The 21,564-nt window shown below is 41.3% G+C and overlaps 1 protein-coding gene across 3 annotated transcripts; it reads left to right on the forward strand.

Moving 5' to 3' along the window:
• Nucleotides 1–1,181: 1,181 nt before the first annotated feature.
• LOC113406989 (COP9 signalosome complex subunit 8) lies at nucleotides 1,182–18,023 on the forward strand. 3 transcript variants are annotated; one of them, XM_026654002.1, is made up of 9 exons: nucleotides 1,263–1,345; nucleotides 2,729–2,796; nucleotides 3,761–3,831; nucleotides 5,830–5,878; nucleotides 8,055–8,187; nucleotides 10,636–10,743; nucleotides 12,329–12,391; nucleotides 15,763–15,804; nucleotides 17,851–18,023. In XM_026654002.1, exons 2-9 carry the CDS (start codon nucleotides 2,755–2,757, stop codon nucleotides 17,928–17,930), a joined length of 588 nt encoding a protein of 195 aa, XP_026509787.1. In that variant the 5' UTR covers nucleotides 1,263–1,345; nucleotides 2,729–2,754; the 3' UTR covers nucleotides 17,931–18,023. The 3 variants fall into 3 exon arrangements, with proteins under 3 accessions (XP_026509786.1, XP_026509788.1, XP_026509787.1); XM_026654001.1 differs by lacking the exon at nucleotides 2,729–2,796 and having other exon boundaries at nucleotides 1,182–1,345; XM_026654003.1 differs by lacking the exons at nucleotides 2,729–2,796; nucleotides 10,636–10,743 and having other exon boundaries at nucleotides 1,182–1,345.
• The last annotated feature ends 3,541 nt before the right edge of the window (nucleotides 18,024–21,564 follow it).

Below are 21,564 nucleotides of genomic sequence, written 5' to 3' on the forward strand. Positions count from 1 at the left end.
GGTGCATTGTATTTTATATTTGTTTCCTTGGCAATGGAGCAGGAGAGAAGTGAACAGTAGTTGAAAGAAGCAAGACATTAGGAACGACATGAAGGAGGTGAGCAAGAAAGCCTGGCACAATGGAGCTGTGAATATACTCCCAGCAGAGGGTGGCAGTATGAAACACAGTGGAATATGGCTCCTAGCATCTTATGATCCATCTTCTCCTATCCAGAAATCTGATCCAGGCAGGCAGGTACGTGTGCTGGATGGAGCCCCAGTGACTTCATTGGGACTCTGTACGGTGTAAGGTCTATCTGTGTGGGGCAAACTGTAGAGTTAGCGCAAACCCTTGATACAAGGGAGCATAAAGAAAAGGCATTCAGTCTCTTGAGATGTCGTAATGTCACTTATTCTTGTTGTTGAAAGAGTCCCTGGGTAGACAAGACATGAATTACCAATGTGATTAGAAATAAGACGGAGAGTGGGAGGAACCCTTAACAAAATGCAGGCCTTCTTTATAAATCATAAAAGAAGGAACCAGAATAAAAATATACATGCTGTGGTGGAATTAGCCTATAGAGCTATGGGGTGATAGGGACTCTCAGGTGGAGTGGGAGGCAGTTAGTGAGAGGATCTCAACTTTGCATATTGAGTTTTTCAGTATAGAAAAATGGAGATCTGTGTGCTAGACACTTTAGTGCTACATATGTTTGTGAAATGCTGGGATTGTCTAAGTATAGCTTTGTATCCTTCCACCAAAACATCCCTCCTGCCCCTCCCCCACAGCACCCCCCATCCTGCCTCCCCCAATCCCCTCAACATCCCCCTCCCCCCACAGCAACCCCCATATCCCACAACAACCCCCAATATCCCCCTCCTCTCAACATCCCCCTCCCCCACAGCAACTCCCAAAATCCCCCCTGCAATATCCTCCTACCCCAACAGCAACCCCCAATATCCCCCTCCCCCAGAGCAACCCCCAATATCCCCCTCCCCACAGCAGCATCCCTTCCCCCTGCCCAGCAACCCCCAATAATATCCTCTCCCCACACAGCAACGCCCCAAACACCTCCCACCGAGCCCCGCCCAGCAGTCCCCGGAGTCCTCCAGTGCATACGAGAGGGGCGGGACAGAGCGGCTACAGCTCCGTCCCTAGGCTGCGGGCGGAAGTGCGTAGCCCGCTGAGCCGGGCCCGGAAGTGGTGGGTGGCGCGTGCGGAGTCGCCTGTGAGGGGCCGCTGCGGGCACCGAGCGGGGCGGCTCTGAGGCCGGGGCCGGGCAGGAAGATGCCAGTGGCGGTGATGGCGGAAACCTCCTTCAGCTTCAAGAAGCTCCTGGAGCAGTGCGAGACCCAGGAGCTGGAGGTAGCGGGGCGGGGGCCGGGGCTCGCCGGGACCTGGGCTCGGCGGCAGGAGCCGTTAGACCCCGGTGGGCTCAGGGGCGGGAACCGGCGCGGCCGGGCGCTGGTGATCAGTGGCCGCCTGACGCGCTTGGCGGGCGGCTGCTGAGCCCCCCCGCGGAGGGCGCTAGGTGGCCGCTGCTCTCCCTAAGGTGCGGGCTAAGCCTGGGGCCACCGCCTCCCGGGGAGCCGCGCAGCCGCTTCTGCCCGCCGGGGAAAGGGGAGCTCTGGGACTGAGGCCGCGTGGCCGGGCGGGTCGGACACTGGGCTGGGACTCGGGAGACCTGGGTCTGCCGCCGGCCTGATGTGCGACCTTGTACGGCTCGCCGCCTCTGTACAGTGTGTGTGTGTGTGTGTGTGTGTTTCCTCGTGCCCTCGGTCTGGTCTCTTTAGTGTGCAATTCCTCAGAGCACAGACTATCCCTTACTCTCCGTGTGTGTGTGTGTGTATATATATATATCTCATATATATGAGAGATTGGGCACCAATCATACTAGGCACTATATATATATAGTGCCTAGTGATTGGGCACCAATCTCAGTTGGGCCTTCTCTCCATTACCATAATACTGCCGATGATGATGATGATAATTAATAATAGTTCCTCCCAGGGTTTAATTCCTGGACCCTTTTTGGAGAAATCTTCTGTAGCTTTCTGTAGAAAGTGTCTAATAAACTTGAAGTTCTCACATAAGCTGGCTGCTTAGAAGAAGGAATATTCTCTTTTCTTTTTCCTCACATCCCAGAGCCCACTGGCTACAGCAAAGTGGTCTGCACTAATATACCCCTCTCTGCTTGTTTTTTGAGTCCTACTCAGTATGTGTTTTGTGCCTGTCTGCAACCATGTGAGTGTCTTGTCAATTTCACTTCTGCACAGTAATGTTCTGAAAAGCAGCAGTGGAAGCTGGAGAAGGCTGGCCAACTTTGTTCTACTGCCGCTTGAGAAAGCTCTGTGCCATCTCCTCCTAGCTCCCTGATGTTGGGAGCATGGAGTTGCTGGAGTTCAGTGGGCTCTTGGGAGCTATTACAAGCCAGCATAAATTTTAGAGGAACCTCAAGGCAGCTGTAAGTTATCCTAGCATCAGGTCTAGGAACATACTGCGCTTTCCTCCTGCACATTGAGCAGAACACTGCAACTAGTTCTCAGTCTGTGTGTTTCACTAGATGAGCTTGTTAAAGCCCTTTAACCAAATCAAGTAGCTGTGCAACTGTCTGCGTACATATGTTTGCTGCATTGTCCTTATATGTGCAACACAACTGAAAGTCTAACAGAATTTTCATGTGTAATGAGTACTGTGTTTTCAAATTTGTAACTTTGTTTTAAAACCATTTTTTGTTTTCAAACTCAGCAGAGCGTGTGCTGCTTATATTGTACATGTCAAGTTTGAAGTTGCGAAGCTTGACGGGTGTGGAGAAAGTAAATAAGGAAGTGTTATTTTCTCCTCATAACACAAGAAGTGGGGTCACCAAACGAAATTAATAGGCAGCAGGTTTAAAACAAACAAAAGGAAGTATTTTTCACACAACGCACAGTCAACCTGTGGAACTCCTTGCCAAAGGATGTTGTGAAGGCCGAGACTATAACAGGGTTCAAAAAAGAACTAGATAAGTTCATGGAGGATGGGTCCATCAATGGCTATTAGCCAGGATGGTCAGGCATGGTGTCCCTAGCCTCTGTTTGCCAGAAGCTTGGAATGAGCGACAGGCGATGGATCACTTGATGATTACCTGTTCTGTTCATTCCCTCTGGGGCACCTGGCATTGCCATTGTTGGAAGACAGGATACTGGGCTAGATGGACCTTTGGTCTGACCCAGTATGGCCATTCTTATGTTCTTGTTCTCAGTTGGTAATCAAGGGGGGGGAATTTACATTCATCTCCAAAATGGCCAAAGGAATTTTGCTTAGCCTTTGTTTCAAAAACAAACAACACTTTCATGCAGAGACCAAGTATAGTAAAGTTCTGCCTAGAAATGGGGCTTGGGTGGGAACTGTCTGGATCCTGAAGTACAGTGGCTGCTGCTACGGTCAATGTTCTAATTGTTGCTCATGTAACGAAAGACCTTATTGTAATCTACCCATGCTGGGGAGCAGAATTAAGGTTTCCGCAGAAACCTTAGTTAGTAATTTCCTGACTTGTTGGAATTAAAATCTTGACCTTAATATTGATGTAGTCTTTTATATAATTATCACAAAGCCAAACAGAGCATCTGTTCACAGCCATTCTCTGATGTGGAAAACAGCTAATTTTATGTGTAATGTTAGAATTATGGGTTCTCTCCAATTGGAATCAGAGGTATTTAATTTAAAAAAAATACTTCAGTTTCCCTTAACTTTTTAAGATGTATAATCCAATTAAGTGAGTTGGATTTGTTTTTTAAGGCCCCTGGAGGAATTGCAACACCCCCAGTTTATGGTCAGCTTCTAGCACTATACCTGCTGCACAATGACATGTAAGTAGCTGTTACTGTTACCCTAAAAATTTAAAAATATGTACAGCAATTCAGTATCATCATTAGAACTTGATCTATACTTGTCAGAACTGTTTAAAAGCTGTTGTGTTAATAATTTGGTTTATAAAAATGGATTTATCCAGTGCACTGGGCACAAGTATGTGAAAACAACAGCAAATTTACAGACAAACTAATGACATGTGTTAGATCTCATGATTCTCTTCTTCCTTTTCAACTTGTCAAGAATAATAAATGCTATTTTCCCTGTAAATTCTTTTTTGTTCTCTCACCTACCCCTTCTTGAAAGCCTAGGAAAACAGCTGGGTCTTACAATGTTCAGCTTACTCAGCTCTGGTGGCTCATGGCTGGTAGCTTTCCAGAGTCAATGGCCACGTCTCTGATGAAATGTCCTGTCTTCATATTCTTTGCAATTAAACCAGGGGGCTTATCTTCTCAAGCACCATAGGCATGGTTTCATGCAAGAAAAGTGTCAGTTTCTCAAGCAGACATTACCCAATCCAGTTACTTTGGCAGCTGGTGGAGATCAGGAAGCACAGCTTGTAATTTACCACCACCTGGGAGAGAGTGTATTCGGCACTAGCTGAAGCTTCCAAATAGTCTTCCAGCATAGCCCAGTGTAGTGTGAATACTGTGATCTATTCTGGAGATGACAGTGGAAAACTGGCAAGGTCCACGTAATGAAGAAAAGGTCTCAACCTTCTAGACAACCATAGATGAAAAAGCATTTTTGGTCACTATTGGCTACCTAAATATTAGAGGCAATTGAAGCAAATGAGATTCCCCAATAGACTGCAAAGCTGTATTGCAACTTGTAGGCAATCATAGAAACTAAAAACCGCCAACTAGTTCTTCTGATTGGGCATCAAAACAATCATTAAACAGTTACTTTTAATCTTGTCTGTAATGCCAACCAGCAAACCCTAATTCAAGTCTCAATCTGGTAAACACAGGATAAATTGCTTAATCATAGTCTGAAATTTAAGACAGTATTGAGATTGGATTTATAGGTTACATTTCAATGATATTTAACACTTTCTTACTGGTGCTGGAAAATCCTGTAAGCTTTTTCAGATGAGCAACAATATAGATAAAATCGAGAAATCTTTGCTGCTCAGCCTTACAGTATGTGCATATGCTGTGTCACTACATTGATATGCATTGTTCTTGAGGGTGTATAAGAACAATCGGGAATAATTCTGCTTTCAGGCTTCTGAAAGCATGGGTCACATATGCAGTTTTTAGCATTTTGAGAAGTCAGCATCTACCCATGGATACCACCGAGTGATATCAGAAATCGCAATATTTCCTTTTACTTACAATGGAAGGTCAGAAATATCCAACCGTTGTGTTTACTGTGTGGATAAATGGTGATATCAGTATTCTGGCTGCTCATAGGAGAGGAGGGATTGGCACAAACTTTCCAGTTAACAGGCTTGTCAGTTTTAGTGGGCACTCTGAAGATAAGGAAAAATCTTTACCTGTATTACTAAATAGCATCTTAGATCATCTAGACTGAGCATTTTACCTCTTATTTACTACTTGCTTCTTGCATTTCACTAGGCTGGATAATGAACATAGACTTCAGTTTCTCTTTGGTGTTATCAGGTGCTGCTGTTTGTGTTCATAATGTTGCAGGGGAATGTTTTCATTAAACTTCAGTGTCATGACATTCTGAACACTGGCTTGCAATATGTCCTCTTACTGCATCTATTTCAAAATTACTTTCATAGTTGAATTTTTATATCTCGCTTGATATAAAGCCATTATACTGCAGATTTTTAAGCATTAAGATGACATTGTATATGGCATAAGTCTGTGTTATGCTACTAAATGCTTGATTTGTTCACCCCATTAATTGTAGCACTTACATCTGAAGACATCTTTAATATCACTGTCTTTTCATAGGGTTCTAGCAGTAAACATCTGATGAATATAATTGTTAAACATAGTCTAACTGGGCTCTATTTTGTTTACTAGGAATAATGCACGATATCTTTGGAAAAGAATTCCTCCTGCTATTAAATCTGTAAGTACTCCCTTCAGTGCAGTTTAAGACTGGAGATGGTACTGTGCTCCATTTTACATGTTTGAAGAAAAAGGTTTTTCCAAACTGTGGCATTTAAAATAAATCTTCACTTTTGGTCTGAGCTATATGGTTGATGAATGGCCAGGTTCAAAGGCTTGAGCTCTTCAACCTCTTTGCCAGCAGATGGCACTGCCAAGGCATGTCAACCTGTTCCCTCTACTGACAGGGATCATCTGCATCTGTCTGCTCCTGCAAAGTGCTCTCTTATTCTATCTCTTTTGCTACTCAAAATAACTAGCCTTTCAGGCCACCTCCTCAAAATATATTGGCGTTCAGCAAATCAGCAACAGTTGTTGTTGGAAACCTAGTTCCTTACGACAAAAATGGCCACCAGCAGAAAGAAGGCAAATACTATTCTGAGTATTGTCAGGCAGATACATCCTGTAGTTGATTCACAACCTCAGCCAACTTTTCAAAAGGTCAAAATGGTGTCTGGGAACACTTCTGTCACTGTTGGAAAGAAGAGGCTGATAACATCACTGGATCTAATTTATAATTATATTTTCATGTGAATGTTTCCTCTTATTGGCATACATTTCAGAAGGTTCTGTCCGACTTACCACCCGGGATTTAGGAGACATTACAGCGTTCAGTGTAAATTACTATTCTCCCTATGATACACTGGAGTGCAGTAGAATCCTAAAAGACAAATCTCAGAAAAAAGTTTTTTTTTTTTTTTCCTTCCTCCTTGCACCTCTTGGTATAATGGATAGAGGACTGAAAATAAAACAGCCAACAGGTATAGCAGGAACCTAACTGCACGTTTTGCGTCTCATGGCTACAGTGATGTGTAAGTACCAGAAACGATAGAGCACTTCCATATGAGGCACACTCCAAGATATCTGAGATATGTGGCCACAAGCCAGACTGATACATCATTCCAAAGTATGATTTAGTGAATTCCAGTGTCTGGGTTTCCAAATTACAAGTGAATACTGAAAGCGCTGTATTGAACTACTGAATCAATAGTGTAGGTTTACTGTAATGCCCTGCTTGAATTAGAACCACCTTTTGAGATGTCAGGTCTCTAATACCAAAAGTGCTTGCCTGTTTGTAGGATTTTTCTTTAGAATTTGGGTGTCTAAAGATACAATTGGGGTCAGAAAGCTTTTACATAAAGAAATAGGGAGGAAGTGGCTCTGCAGCCCTCTGCCAGGTCTGAGACTGGGTAATATCTCCTGAGATACTTCTGAATACCACTTTCCTAGCAGTGACGGAAAGGTCAATCAGGCTCAGCCATTTGATGATAAAAGTCAACTAGTGGTCTCAGTAATATTGCTGGGTCAAACATTTTTTGTATCACACTTGCAACACATCTTGCCACACTTGTTAACGAGGAATTACTAGTAATTGTCACAGCAGCCTTTGCATCTTCCTCTGACAAAACTCATGGGAGGTAATTTCCATGATCCTCATGCCATTTTGTGGATCGAAACAGAATTGACATGTCAAACAGGACTGAGAATCAGTCTCCTTTCATGCTGGAGGTCTTTCCTCTTCTTCTCACCCAGACTGCTGCCCATTTCTATTCTAATATGTAATTATTAGTGGCACGTTGCTCTGGAGACTAGTTAGCAAAATCCACTTTGTTGGCTACATAGAAGAATCTCTATTAATTTCTTCCTATATTTATACAACTGGTTTCTAACTTTTCCACCTGATTGCTTTCTGTTTATATTTGTTAGTTTGTAAAATTAATCATCCAAGATTAGTCCACTTTAATAAAAAAAAAAAAAAAAAGTTTGTGGTATAATTGTATATGCATGTTTCTTGCTTCCTTCTGCACTACATTTTTTGGGTGGTGAAGCGGGTGTAGAAAGATGGAATAGGCAAATAACATGTTTTACTCTGTGTTGCTTTGCTGCTTTGTCTGTGTAAAAAAAAATTAGAATTGTTTGAACTGGATCATCACTCTTATACCAGTATCAGTGACGTGGTACTGTACTGTCTGAATCTTAATATCAAGATTACTGTAGTATTTCATTCTAATTGTTCTGATTCCTACTTGTTCCGAGAGGGAAAAATATACTTTCAGCAAAATGCAATTAGTAGTGGAGTGGTCATGGCAGGGAATAATACATATGTTCTGTTTTGATTGCTTGCTTTGTCACTGTAGGCAAATTCTGAACTTGGTGGAATTTGGTCAGTAGGACAAAGAATTTGGCAGCGAGACTTTCCAGGAATCTACACAACAATCAGTGCACATCAGTGGTCTGAGACTATTCAACCAATCATGGAAGCACTTAGAGGTACAAAAAATATTCGTTTGAAAACTTAACACAGACTAGGGGCGGAGAAGTTTAATTTGAATTTGTTTTGTTGGCCATATAGGACTACATGCTACCATTAACCCTTGCTCAAGACTCCCTCTGAGTTCTAGGAGGTTGTATTTTGGCTTGGATTTTTAGTGTATGCTAATTTGTTGTCAGAACAGTTTAGATTGTGAATTCCTTGGGGCAAGGACATTCAGCCAGGCACTTTGACAGTTCTTGATAAATAGAAATAGGTTTTGGTAACTGACTTGGGCTTTCTGCAGTAACTGAGCAAATACCCAGGTGTTTTGTTTTTTTGGTGTTTTAAGTAGAGCAGTGAATCTTGAAAAATCTGAATCTTGAACATTTTGAATAAATTTCTTTACCCATATAAGTTATTTATGAAACCAGTAGCTTTGATAGAATATTTTGAGTGTACAAATCTGTTTATACTACTGATTAATATTTCATTTGAAAACAAAATTAGACCCTGATCCTGCAATGTGCGCTGTGCAAGTAAAACCTCTGCTCATGTAGAACTCATTGCAGGGCTAGGCCTACTTTCGCTTTTCAAATGAAATATTAATTAGTACTGTAAACAGATTGATAGACTATTTTGAGTGTACAAAAGCTATTGGTTTCATAAATAACGTACATGTGTAAAGAAATGTATTCAAAATGTTCAAGATTCAGATTTTTCAAGATTCAATAAGTCTGTGGGCTTCCTTGTTTTGGGAATATACTATTACCTTGGTTTAACATTACAGTATCTAAAGGGAAAAAGTATATTAACCATTTGGGGCTGGCGAGAGTAAGTGTATTTTCCACATTCAGAAACTAAGTAGATACAGTCCAGTTTAGAATAACAGTATTTCAGCACCTGCCACAGTGGTGGCCAGCCTGGTTGGTTGTGACCCTTAGATGCTACCACAATGTGTGTGTTTAATAATATGTGGAACAAATGAGCTAGAGCAATATTTTACTGAACATCTAATATTTACTAAACATCTAAAACTTTAAGATACTGCTAATCCAAGGTAAGAAAAAACTTGTTGAATATCCCTCTAACTGAATAATAGAAATTTATACAGAGTGTATCGCCAGTAACACCACATTGTGTTGAAGGGATATTTCCAACTTGTTAAGAATAAAAATCAACCTTGAAGATTGTCCCATAGCCTTCAGAGGTCTTACCTGACGGATTTCAGATATGAAACTTACAGGAACACATCAGTTTCAAAATTAGATTTAAATGATTTCTTCTTACAAACTTTGATGTACTGTAAATAGAATGATGGTCATCTTTTGCTCTCACATTATAGTCAAGTTTTAATTGCATATCTGGAATACGGATGATCAAGCTTCAGATATGACTCAACTTTCAAAAAAAGTCCCTCTTATTGGATTCCACAAGCTTAACAATGTCCCTTTAAAATTAGTCCTGCAGCTAGCAGCATTCTAAGGAATCTTATTTGGAGTTTGCCCATAACTGCTTACATTAGACACAAATTCTACTTTTTTTTTTTTTTAAATTGGACACTTAGTGCAGATGTTTCTGAGTAGTAACATTCTGCTTAACACTAATGTGCTAATAGCTTTTCACTGCAAGGGGGCACTAGAGTCTGTGGAAAAAATTTTTTCCAGGCTATTTCACTCTCCCATCCCAAAACATGAATTCCAGTTCATTCTTTGTGCTAATAAGGAAACAGTTTGATGTAGTGTTACTTTGGAGCCATATTGGGATTAAAGCATCAAGCATTATAGAAATTTAAGACATGAATGTCATTTATTTAAACAGTCCCTTATTGAATAATTATATTTAAACTTTAATTAGTAATTGAATTTTTATAACTTTGCAGAAATAAAATTGTATAGCTAATTAGCTATGAACATTTCAATTTTACTTACAATAAAATTGGAAGCATTTTAGCACTTTCTGGGCTTACACCAGAAATGTTTTAAAATACTAAGATGAATTTTCTAGGATTTTCAGAACATGTTATCCAGATCCTATCATTCTGAATGAGCCTAGTCCTGGGCTCAAGAGCAAAGTGACTAGACTGTACCTCATACCCTTTGTACTTAAATGTTAACTGTTAAGGCACAGGTTTGGGAGATAGATGATCTAGGTTCTGTTCCTAGATCTACCACAGACTTGGGCAAGTTGTTTTAACCTCTTTGCCTCAGTTTCTCTATCTGTAAGTCATGATACTTACTGCTTGCCTCATAGGGGTGTCGAAGCTCAGTTAATATTTACAAAGCCTCTTTTAGGCTTGCACTCAATGGAACACACTGTGTAAATATGAACTATTAGTATTAAGCACCAGATTTTCAGAAATGTGGCTCTCCACTGTTATGTGAGGCCACGCAAAGCATTTTCGGACTTGCTGCGTGTTTTGAAGACTGTTACAATTGTATCATTTAAAAATGTGTTCCCCTTAATAGATGCAACTAGGAGGCGAGCTTTTGGACTGGTTTCTCAGGCATATACCTCAATAATTGCAGATGATTTTGCAGCCTTTGTTGGACTTCCTGTAGAAGAAGCTGTGAAAGGTAGCTTATTCTTTTACTTTTTGGATTGTCTTTCACGGACAATTTTGTTTTGAGGCTGAGACCAAAATTAAATTGACTAACTCAAGAATCCCATTATAAAATAAAAGTGGTTTAAGAACACTTTTCCTTCCTTACACCAAGTCCAAAAAAAAAGCCAGGGGGCCCTCTGTATTTAGAAAATTCTTCATTGTAGGCCTAACAGATTTCGGTGAAAATGTTTCAAATAAATTGAAGGAAAACTGGAGATAAAGTTGACCTTTATGAAATGTTACTAATGGATTTATGTATGGTCCTGATTTTTAATAGAACAGTGTTTGTCCGCTTGGGTCTGAAGTCTTGTCCATAAAAGAAAATCTTTACAAAACCTAATTAATAGGGTTTCCATTAATGTAAATCTGTCTTGGAATTTAAATATTTCAAAGCAGTGTTACAATGTGAATATTGCCAACAATTGCTTGTACCTGAGAATCGGAAAGTGACACTGGTTAGAAACCATAGTGACATTTCCTTTTTTATATTTCTCTCATCTTGTTGGATTCAAATAAAGTAAAATTAAAGTATAAATGTATACATTAAATAACATTTCAAAAAAAAAATTCAGTTTTAATAATCTAGGGATATCTGTAACATGTGAGGTAGATCTTGCTGAGAAGGTTTCACCTTGCTCGGTTCTCTGCCCAGTGAGGTCCCACTTCCACTGCTGCTCCCATAACTCATTTTGCGGGAAAGGGATGGGGTGTAGAGGGGTACTGCAAAATGAAATGGGGAGGAGGATCCAAAAATAAACATAAGCTTGAGATTATTGTGAAAGGAGATGATGACTGAAAAGGGAAACAGTAAAAGCAAATTGCTTAATTTTTAGGATGGGAAATGTATTTGAGTTCTCCAGTTACCACCACTTACTAGATTAGGAGCCACAAAAAGCCTTCCTCCTTTGAAATAGCAGAGGAATTCCATTTTTCTTGAATGTGAGAAGCCCACGCTCCAGGACAAAAAATGAAAGTAAAGCTTTGCATCGGGCCTGACTGAATAAGTCTCAGGATACTATCACTTCTACAAAGGTCATGCATTTGTACAACTAAATGTCTCCAGCAGTGCCTCTTGTCATGAGCTCGTCTGAGAAATAACTTTTACTGTGCAATCCAACTTTTAAAGTGTATTGAGACATTTTTCCAGCAAGTGGGAACTTTGGGTTATTTGATACTGGAGTCAAACACACGGGGTATCATTTCTTCCTCACCCCTTTCCCTTCAATGTGCCAACCTGTTTCCCTTTAGCTGATCACCTCCTAAATAAACCTAGTTCCCCCCCCCCCCCAATTGTGGATCTAACATAACACTTGCTGTCATCACATTGTTCGCTTTGCTTCTGTGTTCCTACCCTTTCCCTCACACTGTGTCTGTATTGTCTATTTAGATTGTAAGCTCTTCAGGGGAGGGACCATGTCTTGGTCGTGTTTATACAGCGCATAGCAAATGGGGTCCTGGTCCATGGCTGAGGCTTATAGGTGCTATGATAATACATATAATAAATTGTAATAATCGTAATCGTTTTGTTCTTATGAATTTTTAAAATGTATTTTCAGGGGTGTTAGAACAAGGCTGGCAAGCAGACTCAACAACTCGTATGGTAATGCCTAAAAAGCCAGGTAGGTGGAGCTGTTATTCCATGATGCATTTTGGATCTGGTTTGGTATTTCTAGTTTTGTATCCTTTAGTGTCATTAAAATGATGCCTAATATAATTTGAGTTTGTTTTGTATAACAAGGACATCTTGACACAGGAGATTAGGGGAGCGGCTCCATAGAGTATACTTTTTGCCAATGACTTTATGCTGTTCTGTAAAGATAAATACTAACTGGAAAGAGACCTAGAACTTTGGAGGGCTGCATTAGAAGAAAATGGCATACAAATCATCCGACAAAAGATGGAACATGTGCAATGCTTCATTGAGAGGGACAACAAGAAGCCAGTAAAATTACTGTGTGCAACAGTTGAAGTACCTCGGTTCAGTGTTGAGCCTTTCGGAGAATGTGGCTTGAATAGTGCTTGGTGTAAATGAAGGGAGTTGGTGGGAATTCTCTGTGATAAGACAATGCCAAGTAAACTACAGAGCAAAATGTGTAAGATCATGATTAGGTCAGCCACAATATGTGGGTCAGAATGCTGGCCAATAAGGACGAGAAAACTACTTCTGCTTCACGCTGCTGAAATGAGAATGCTCAGGGGAGCACTTGAGTAAGACGAGAGCTGGTATGCTATGTAATGAAATGGTACAAGTCACGAGGCAGAAAGTCTCCATTATGGAAAAGCTGAGGGAGTATTGACTGAGATGGCTGGGTCCTGTGGGATAATGTGGGTTACGTTGGCCAGGGAGTGCAAGAGCTAGTAATCGTGGGACAAAGATGATGAGGAAGACCTGGAAAAAGGTGGCTCAAGATGCTGAAGGACAACGTGAAAGTTGATGTCAGCTTGGAATATGCCCTTGACAAGAACCCTTGGAGACGAAGAACAAGAGCCGCTGACCCCGACTGACAAGGCAATGGTGGAGAAGATTGTATAACAAGAGCTAATGCAGGAGCACAACATGAGATGCTCAAAATGTAAGAAACATGAATCAGTGGCTTTAACTTTGGCACAAGCAGTATCAGTTAAACTAAAAGGACCCAAACCTTTGTAAACAAAAGGAAACAGAATATGCTTTAATTTCTCCTACTCCCCTTCTCCTTACTATTGGTTCCGATGACTCAGTGGAACATGTTACATGACCTCAACTGACATTTCTTAATCTAATAAAGCTTAGTTAAAATTTACTATTTTGCAACACGCGGTGTTTCAAACTAAAGTTCCTTACTCGTGGGACTTAGAGGATCTGTCTTCCTGTGCCTTGTGATTAAATTGCTGGAACCCGTGGAGTCGAGCCTGCTGAAAACATCTAGTGCAAGCAGCTGATGTAAGAATTGTCTGAACCTGCTGTTTACTATTTCCCAACACAAGGAGGATTCCCTGATAACCGACACTATGAACAAGGCTTAATTAAAGTAGATTTCCACTTATTGGCGACTACTCGGTTGCCACCTAAAAGTTGCCATTATTCGGCAGTTGCCAATAAGCAGAAGGCAGGTTTGTGAGGCTGCAGCTAGGGAAGGAAGCTCTGGGACGTGCCTTCCCTGGCCTTAGTCTGCAAACTTGCCTGCGGGTAGGGCAGCAACAGGGGGGGCCACTGGAGCCCGGGTGCTGGGAGCCCATGGAACTGCACAGTACTTCTTCCTGTGCTCTCTGGGCATCAGGGCTCATCATGTCCCAGTCCTTCCTTGAGTGCAACCCTCCAGCAGGACAGTGTTGATAGCACAGTGCGAGGTACTGTGCAGCTCCAGTATCCAAGTTTTAGCTACTGCTCTGCCCATAGCCTCCCCACCCAGCCTGCAGCATCTCCCCTCCTGTGCGATCCAGGTGCACAGGCAAGTTTGCCGGGCTGCAGCCCCAGAAGGAAGCACTGGGATGTGCTGAGCACAGGCTGCAAGAAAGTTTGCAGGGCTGCAGCCGGCGAAGACACATCCCAGCATCTCCCTTCCTGGCTGCAGCCTAGCAAACCTGCCTGCAATTGGGGTCTGTCTTCCAAAATATGTTATGAATAAATGGCATGCCATTGCCAGTGTCCAAATCCCATTAACATTAAAGTCAATGGAACGGGATTGGTTCCTGGCAAAACATTGCTGTTAACCAGAAGTTAATACCTGGGTTGCTGTTAAGCAGAATCTACTGTGTGTAAAATGAAGTATGTTCAGTGTGCCCAGTGCTGGGTGTAAAAAAGAAAGCAAACGTTTTGTGCAGATCCTTCAAATGTGTAAGGAGGCAGCCAGTAGTACGGTGTAGTTCAGCATGATCACGTATTTACATGTCTGTGTTTTCAGACTAGATTACACGCTCCACTATAGCTTTTTAACTGTAATTGTGGTATGGTATTGAAAAGATAAAGCAAGTTTTTGCAAACAGCACACTGGGAAATGCTTGTCTTTAACAAAAGTAATGCTAATTAATTTCTATTGATGTAAAAAGTTGAGTAAAATTTTGTGAAGGGCAGAGACTGCTGTTCTAAACTTCTTAAATAATAGTTTTAAACAGCACCATTTATAAAAAAAAAAAAAAAAAAAAAAAAAAGGAAGAGGGATGATTAGATCTGCCAGAATGTATCTTGCTCCTAAAATGTACTGTTGCATTTAACAAGCTAGGAAAAAATCCTACTGTCTTGGGCTCCTGAACAACTAAAACCCTGCTCACCCAAACAAAAAATGATGATTTAATGTGTTCTAGACAAGGTGATGAAATTCACTTATAATCCTGTGTGTATTGACTGACCTGAGGCTTGAACTCAGCTGAACAGACACATCCTCCATTTTTTCCCCCCCTGCGATGTGGTGATGTTTACAGCAAAACTATTTGCAACCCACACTGTGCTTACTAGTGCATGTAACTCAAAATGTTGTGTGGGGCTGAACTACCATTGTGAGACAAATGAAATCATCAGAAGGCCAGTCGTCCTTTTCAGTCTCTCATTCACTATGCCTAGGAGTTTAAATGTACAGATATTATACTATACAATAAAAAATTTCCATGAAAGAAAATAGTAACAGGTTTGTTTCTAAGGGTTTGTCTTCACTACGGGGGTAAGTTGACTTAAGTTACGCTGTTCCAGCTACGTGAATAACCTAGCTGGAGTCGACGTAGCTTAGGTTGATTTATCCCAGGGTCTTCACTGTGCTGTGTCGATAGGAGACGCTCTCCGGTCAACTTCCCTTACTCTTCTCGGAGAGCTGGAGTACCAAGAGCGCTCTGTCATCGATTTAGCGGGTCCCGATTCCTACTGCATCAATTGCAGCAGCATCAATCTCCCTGTAGTGAAGACCAGCCCTATGAATTTATAGGGTTTTAGAAAATTTTGGCTTGGTAAATAAGAATTGTATTTTTAGCAAAATGGGTCCCTTTATTGATTAACATTTCCATTGCATTTTTCCTTTAGGGGCACTGGAAGCTTCCTTTAACAGATTTATTCCTTTACCAGGTATTTGCTCATTTTGATTTATTTTAAAAGGTGTAATATAGATAAATACACAATTTGCCTTTCTGAAACTCTTATGTACCCTTTACATATGTAAACAAAACAAATAGCTAACTCAACACCACCTTCCCAGCAATGCCAAATGAAACACAAAACCTCCAGCAATTCACTCATTGACCAGACAATATTAACCACCTCCTCAGCCCCTCCCTCCCACAGACATCTGAGTGAGGGAGAGCATTGTGGCATGCCCAGGAACCAGTAAAACCCAGGCTAGTTTAGACCAAGTAGAGAGCTGGTTCCAGAATAGAAACACCCTTGGAGAACTGTCAGTTCCCTCTCCTAAACTGAGATGGATCCAGCTCAAGCATCTCACTGTGATTGTCATAAGGAGAGTTACTTCTCAAGTAGGCAAGTCCCAAGTGGTTAAATGGCTTTATAGCCTCTGTGTGATACAAAGAATGTATTATCTTAAATTTTCCTTTAGACGAAAAATTTGAAGTAGATCTTTCTGCTTCCATCTCTCATTTTATTTTTTAAATGTAACTGAAGGCTTCGTTATAGATTAAGCTGTACAATTTTCATTGGTGATGCTGTCACCTAAAACTCTGTTCTCCACATTGTACAACCAAGTATGTTCAGAATAAATCTGATTTGATGGTTTGACACATGCATTATAGATTCCAAGTGAACTTAAATTTGCTGGAGGTTTGTCTTTCCAAGCCAGTGTGAAGTCTCTCGCTTTCTGAAAGCAAGCTTTTTTAAATGCTAGCCTTCTGTTTTCCCCCACCTGGAAGTAGGGTGCTTCACATACTTGGGGTTGAGGATTCATTTTTTATACGTAGGCTAGGTGAATATCTCCCCAGTGTACTTTTACATCAGAGAAGACTTTACAGGAGGAATCGCTTCTATATAACACATTTTCTCTTCCTTCCCTTTCCTCAGTTTTGACTCCTTGTGTTCTGTTTTTCTTTCTTCTCCCTGCACTGTTTTTCATTTCTCCTCCTAATTATCTCTTGCCTCTATTCTTGACGGTCCTTTCTTCTCACTCTACTCTCCTTTTCTCTTACCCCTACATTTCATTCTCTATTTCTCTAATTTTCCCTTCCATTTTCAGTTATCCTCCTCTTTAACCTGCACTTCACCCTTACCACCGGATAACTCTGCATTCTTGTAGAGTTTGTACATGTACTATGGCTGCCTTCTCTTGCCAGCCATCCAGTGCTTTTTCCACCATGTCTTGATTAAGTATGTCTCACTTTACCTTAGAGACATGACTCAGCAGACATGCTCATTATTGCTGCTTCTAGAGCAGGGGTGGCCAAACCGCAGCTCACGAGCCGCAGGCAGCTCTTCACAGTTAAAGTGCGGCTCACGGAGACCCGCCTCCCTTACCGCATTCTCTACCTACCAGACTGGGATTGGGGGTTGCTCAGGGCTTCTGCCCTGCATCAGGGTGGTGGGGCCCAGGGGCTTCTGCCCTGTGGGGAGGGGTCTCAGGCCTTCAGCTGAAGCCCCAGCTGGTGCACCCCGGAGGGCTGAAGCCCTGGCTTGGCTTTCGAACTTCTGAAGATTATTGTATGTGTCTGAGAGGGTCAGTAAGTTTGGCCACCCCTGTTCTAGAGGAAGGCAGAATGCAAGCAGACCTATAGGAACTTTACTGTCGTTGAAGATGCTGCAGGAGTCCTTTCCAGAGTTAGCAAACAGATATGACATGCTGGAAACTTGGCAGTCCTTCAATATATGCAAATAACTCTTGAAGAGTGAAGAGGTCTAGAAATAGTGATAGACGTAGCCTAGCTATTTGTAACTTTTGTTGCAGTCGTGGTGTGTAATGGGCCAAATAAGTAACTCCTCCACAACGCAACATAAGAATATATGAAGAGATTGCAAGTAGGAGTGTCAGTCACTCTAGGGCTGATGAGGAAACAGTCTGAGAAATTTAGTTCGCATTTTTCTTTAATGTCAAGGGAGCTAGGATGGGTGACGTTGGGCTCTGTTTTGCCTCTTTAATTTTATTAATGCTGTGTGTCTTTGTGTTCTTTATAGAACCTGCTACAGTTCCACCAATTCCTAATGAACAACAGTTGGCCAGATTGACTGACTATGTGGCTTTCCTTGAAAATTAATTACCCCATTCCTGTGTTCAAGACAGAACCTGGAAATTCTGTGTACTGGCAGTTCTACTATCTAAAACTTACTTTTATCCTGTTTGTTAAATGTTGCAGCCTCCCCCTACTGGAATATGTTGATAAAATATATATAGTATATATTTTGTTCCTATATGTGTTTTGCCAAAGCAAAGTTAGTAGTTGAAATAGTCCTTAACTCCAATAATATTTATCCATTAGGTACACAGCAGTATTACATGTTAAGTTTTATTCTCTTATGACTCGTAGCGGGAAAGGGCATATCTCTCCAACTGTACTGATACAGACTATTGCAAAGCAGCAAACAGAAGGAAAGAGAAGAGTTTCCATCAGCAAAGGAGATGAATGTAATTGTTACGTCCTTTGTACTCATGACTTCGATGCTTCCATTGCTGGCAGTGGAATCCTTACCAGGAAAATCGGTCACAAATGGATTAAGTATAAACAGGGGAAAGCTATTCTACCTGCATCTGTAAAGGGGAAGCCTTGCAAAGTACAATAAATACTTAGTTGTGAACCATAAGTAACAGCAAGTTACAGTAACTATTACTGTACTTTCCTGCAAGATTCCTTCCATTTATGGTGAGATTTTTATAACTGGTTACTCTTATATCCCATTGCTTATCTATTTCTGAGTTGTCTTATTTCCCCTAGGGTTAGTTTTGAGTGCTCTGTGAAAACTGTTTGTAGGCTGGTGTTCTTTTTTTTTTTTTTTTACTGCAGACTGATATTTTTAATATACCTGGGGCACCTAGAGGATACATTTCAGAAAGTTGTTGTGGGGGATGGCAAATGTTCACTTCACTTGCTCTGAAAAAGCACTTGGTTTTGGAAAGCTTAACTTTTAAGAGCAGCCACTCTTGGGGCACTCAGACCAATATTTTACCCTGTAACTTGTTGGAAAGTTATGCTATGTTTCTCAATACTACTCTAAAACCTGGATCTACTTGTGTCATAGGCTGGTGATGGCTTCACCAGAAGGAGTTTTTGTCTGCCTTTGTAGCTTTCTGGACTATTCTTGTCATTGGAAAAGAATTTAAAAATTAGATGCCTTTGAATAAAATAAATCTATGGAGGATGGGCTAGAGTATGCTCCACTGTCAGTTCAAGTAGCGTACATCCTGTACCAGAGCACTGCTGTATTAATCCTTGAATTCAGAATCGGAAAGGAAACAACTTACTTTCCCTTGCCTGATCCTAATGTTTAAAAAATGGAGCCGGGGCGCATAGTGGTGCTTTAAGGGGCAGTGCATGCCTTTACCTTCCTCTCTCCTTTCATTTGGTTATCGTCAACATATTCAGTGGTTTGTCACTTGAAGATGGCAGGTTCTTGTTATCTGTAGTGACATTCTCCCAGTGTGTGCTACCTACTGTACATTCTTTTGTTTGGGGTCCGAGGGGAAGGGGTTCTAAACAGTGTGCTGTTGCTTTTAGACCCCCTTTTACGTGTAACCATTTACTTTCAAAAGATTATTTATTTGAAGCCCATCCAAGTCTTGGATCTCTATAAATATTGATGCAAATATAATTTCAGTGATATTAAAACATGTTTACACTAAGCTTGTGTACCTGACTTCATTCCCTTCTTCAAAGAGTAGATGTTCAAATCTGATGGCTGTGGAGGTTTAGTATAGTCTAACTGGTCAGTTTGAATGGTAAAGCTGTACGAAGGTTAATATAGTACATTATGCTTACACCGTTATTTAATGAAGATTTATACACAGCATAAAGTGCCCTCTGCATATTCCCACTCATGGGATGCTCTGACTGGTGCAGCCTTGAATGGTAGAATTCTAGATGGCAGTAACTGTTGGAGCACTCGCTCATCTCCTTTGCCCCACCCTTCAGTGAACATCGAGTGTTTCAGGCAAGGATATAAAAGGGGTGTGGTTCTCAGCTATCTCAGTTCCTTCTAACCACGACCAGCTAAACAGATTTGTGTGGAGACCCGTGATTAGCTGGCTAATTTAGATCTTAGGTGTTAAGTGTTAGTTTTATTAGTGGTAGTAATATAGTTACTTGGGTGGAACTGAAGAAGAAACACGGTTTCAAAAGATGTTTCCAATGCCCTTGAGTCCAGATGAGCTAATTCCAAAAATGAGGCTTGAGGCACCAGTGAAACAAGAAGGTACTGTGGCACCAGGGGCTGGTAGCAGTGGGGCACTGCAGCAGATAGTAGCCGAGGCACAGGCTCATAGATTGGATCCCAGCCTCTGTTCAGCCAGAGAGGATCAATTACAGTAAAGGAGCAAGAAGAGGATGTACTACAACAGACTCAGATATGTATTTCTCCAGAAAGCAAAGATCACATAGAGGAATTTAGAATTTCTCCTCTTTTGCCATCACCTGAAATGCTTTTTGGTTCTTCAGAGAACTTTTTTTCTCCAATTTCCCTTCTTCAGGCCAGGGTATTACTATCTCCAGTTATATCTGAACTAAGAATAACCTGAGAGTGGAGGAAGAGTATGGATCGCGGAAAGGATCTGTAGAGGGTGTATTAAGGACAAAGATACCTATATATCTTGAATTGATCTGGGCAAAGATGTATACCATCAGATCTGACTATGGGTTTCTGGCCTGACTAGCAAATACCACCTTTGATTTGATGGTAACAATGGCTTTCTCCAGCACCTTACTAAGAATTTGCTATGTATGGGACTATTTCTCCAGTTAGGTTCAAAGAGGAGGTATAATTACCGGACCTGAAGGGTACTGATCCAATAAAACTTACAAGCTTTGCTATGTCTCCTATATCAAGGAGAGAATTAACAGAAAAGGAGGAATTAATGGAGTGGTGAGAGTCCGATCTGGACTCTGGAAGAATGACATCCCCAGATGAAAACGTAAGGGGCAAGTCAGCCTCGTCACCTTCAGAAGATACAGTGGCATTCATGAGTTAGTGCATTTTTATATACTGGGAGCAACTACTAGACAAAGGGTTACTCTTCCCTTATTGGAAGGGCTGTTCCAACCAGTGAAGGCAGTCTGGAACAATCAAAGAAGGCTGACAAATTGTACCAGTTTTCTTGGAAAGATATGGCCATGTTTCACACCCAATCACATCCCAATTCATTGGTTGTAGAAGCAGCTTTAAAGATAGAGGTGCTCAATTGCACTCCACTCCCTCTGATGTAGAAGGGAAAAGACGATGTCATTGGTAGGAAAATGTTTTCTTCTACTGCTTTAGCCATGTGTGTTTCAAATTGAGGTCACAGCAAGGCAACAGTGTCGTCAGTGGGGGGGAATATTATTCATCAATATCTGAGGATAAGAGATTTAAGTGCTCTGCTCTTGGAAGGGCAGCACATTGCTAAATATCAATTGAGTAGCATTTGACTCTTCAGATGCTTCAGCCATCGCTTTAAGAAGCATGCATGGATCAGATCAGCAGGCCTACCTCTACGAAGATGAGGATTGAAGACCTTCCTTTTGAAGGGGAAGGTCCATTCAGTGTACGGATGGATGGAGCACTAAAAAGATGAAAAATATGAGCTGTACAGCTAGTTCTCTGGCCGTCTTTATGAATAAGATCGTTCACAACTCCAAATTTTAGATATCAAAGACAGTATGTAGTCTTCTACATTGATTCCTTAATAATGCCAAGGAAGGAATT

Source organism: Terrapene carolina, unplaced genomic scaffold (assembly GCF_002925995.2).
Source record: "Terrapene carolina triunguis isolate 2854851 unplaced genomic scaffold, T_m_triunguis-2.0 Scaffold175, whole genome shotgun sequence".
Lineage (NCBI taxonomy): Eukaryota > Metazoa > Chordata > Testudines > Emydidae > Terrapene > Terrapene triunguis.

Excerpts from the sequence above, each read along its gene's own strand:
- LOC113406989 (XM_026654001.1), top strand. The coding sequence starts at position 1,268 with ATGCCAGTGGCGGTGATGGCGGAAACCTCCTTCAGCTTCAAGAAGCTC. Across the intron at positions 8,188-10,635 it reads AATCATGGAAGCACTTAGAG|ATGCAACTAGGAGGCGAGCT; the intron begins GTACAAAAAATA and ends TCCCCTTAATAG. Across the intron at positions 15,805-17,850 it reads CAGATTTATTCCTTTACCAG|AACCTGCTACAGTTCCACCA; the intron begins GTATTTGCTCAT and ends TGTTCTTTATAG.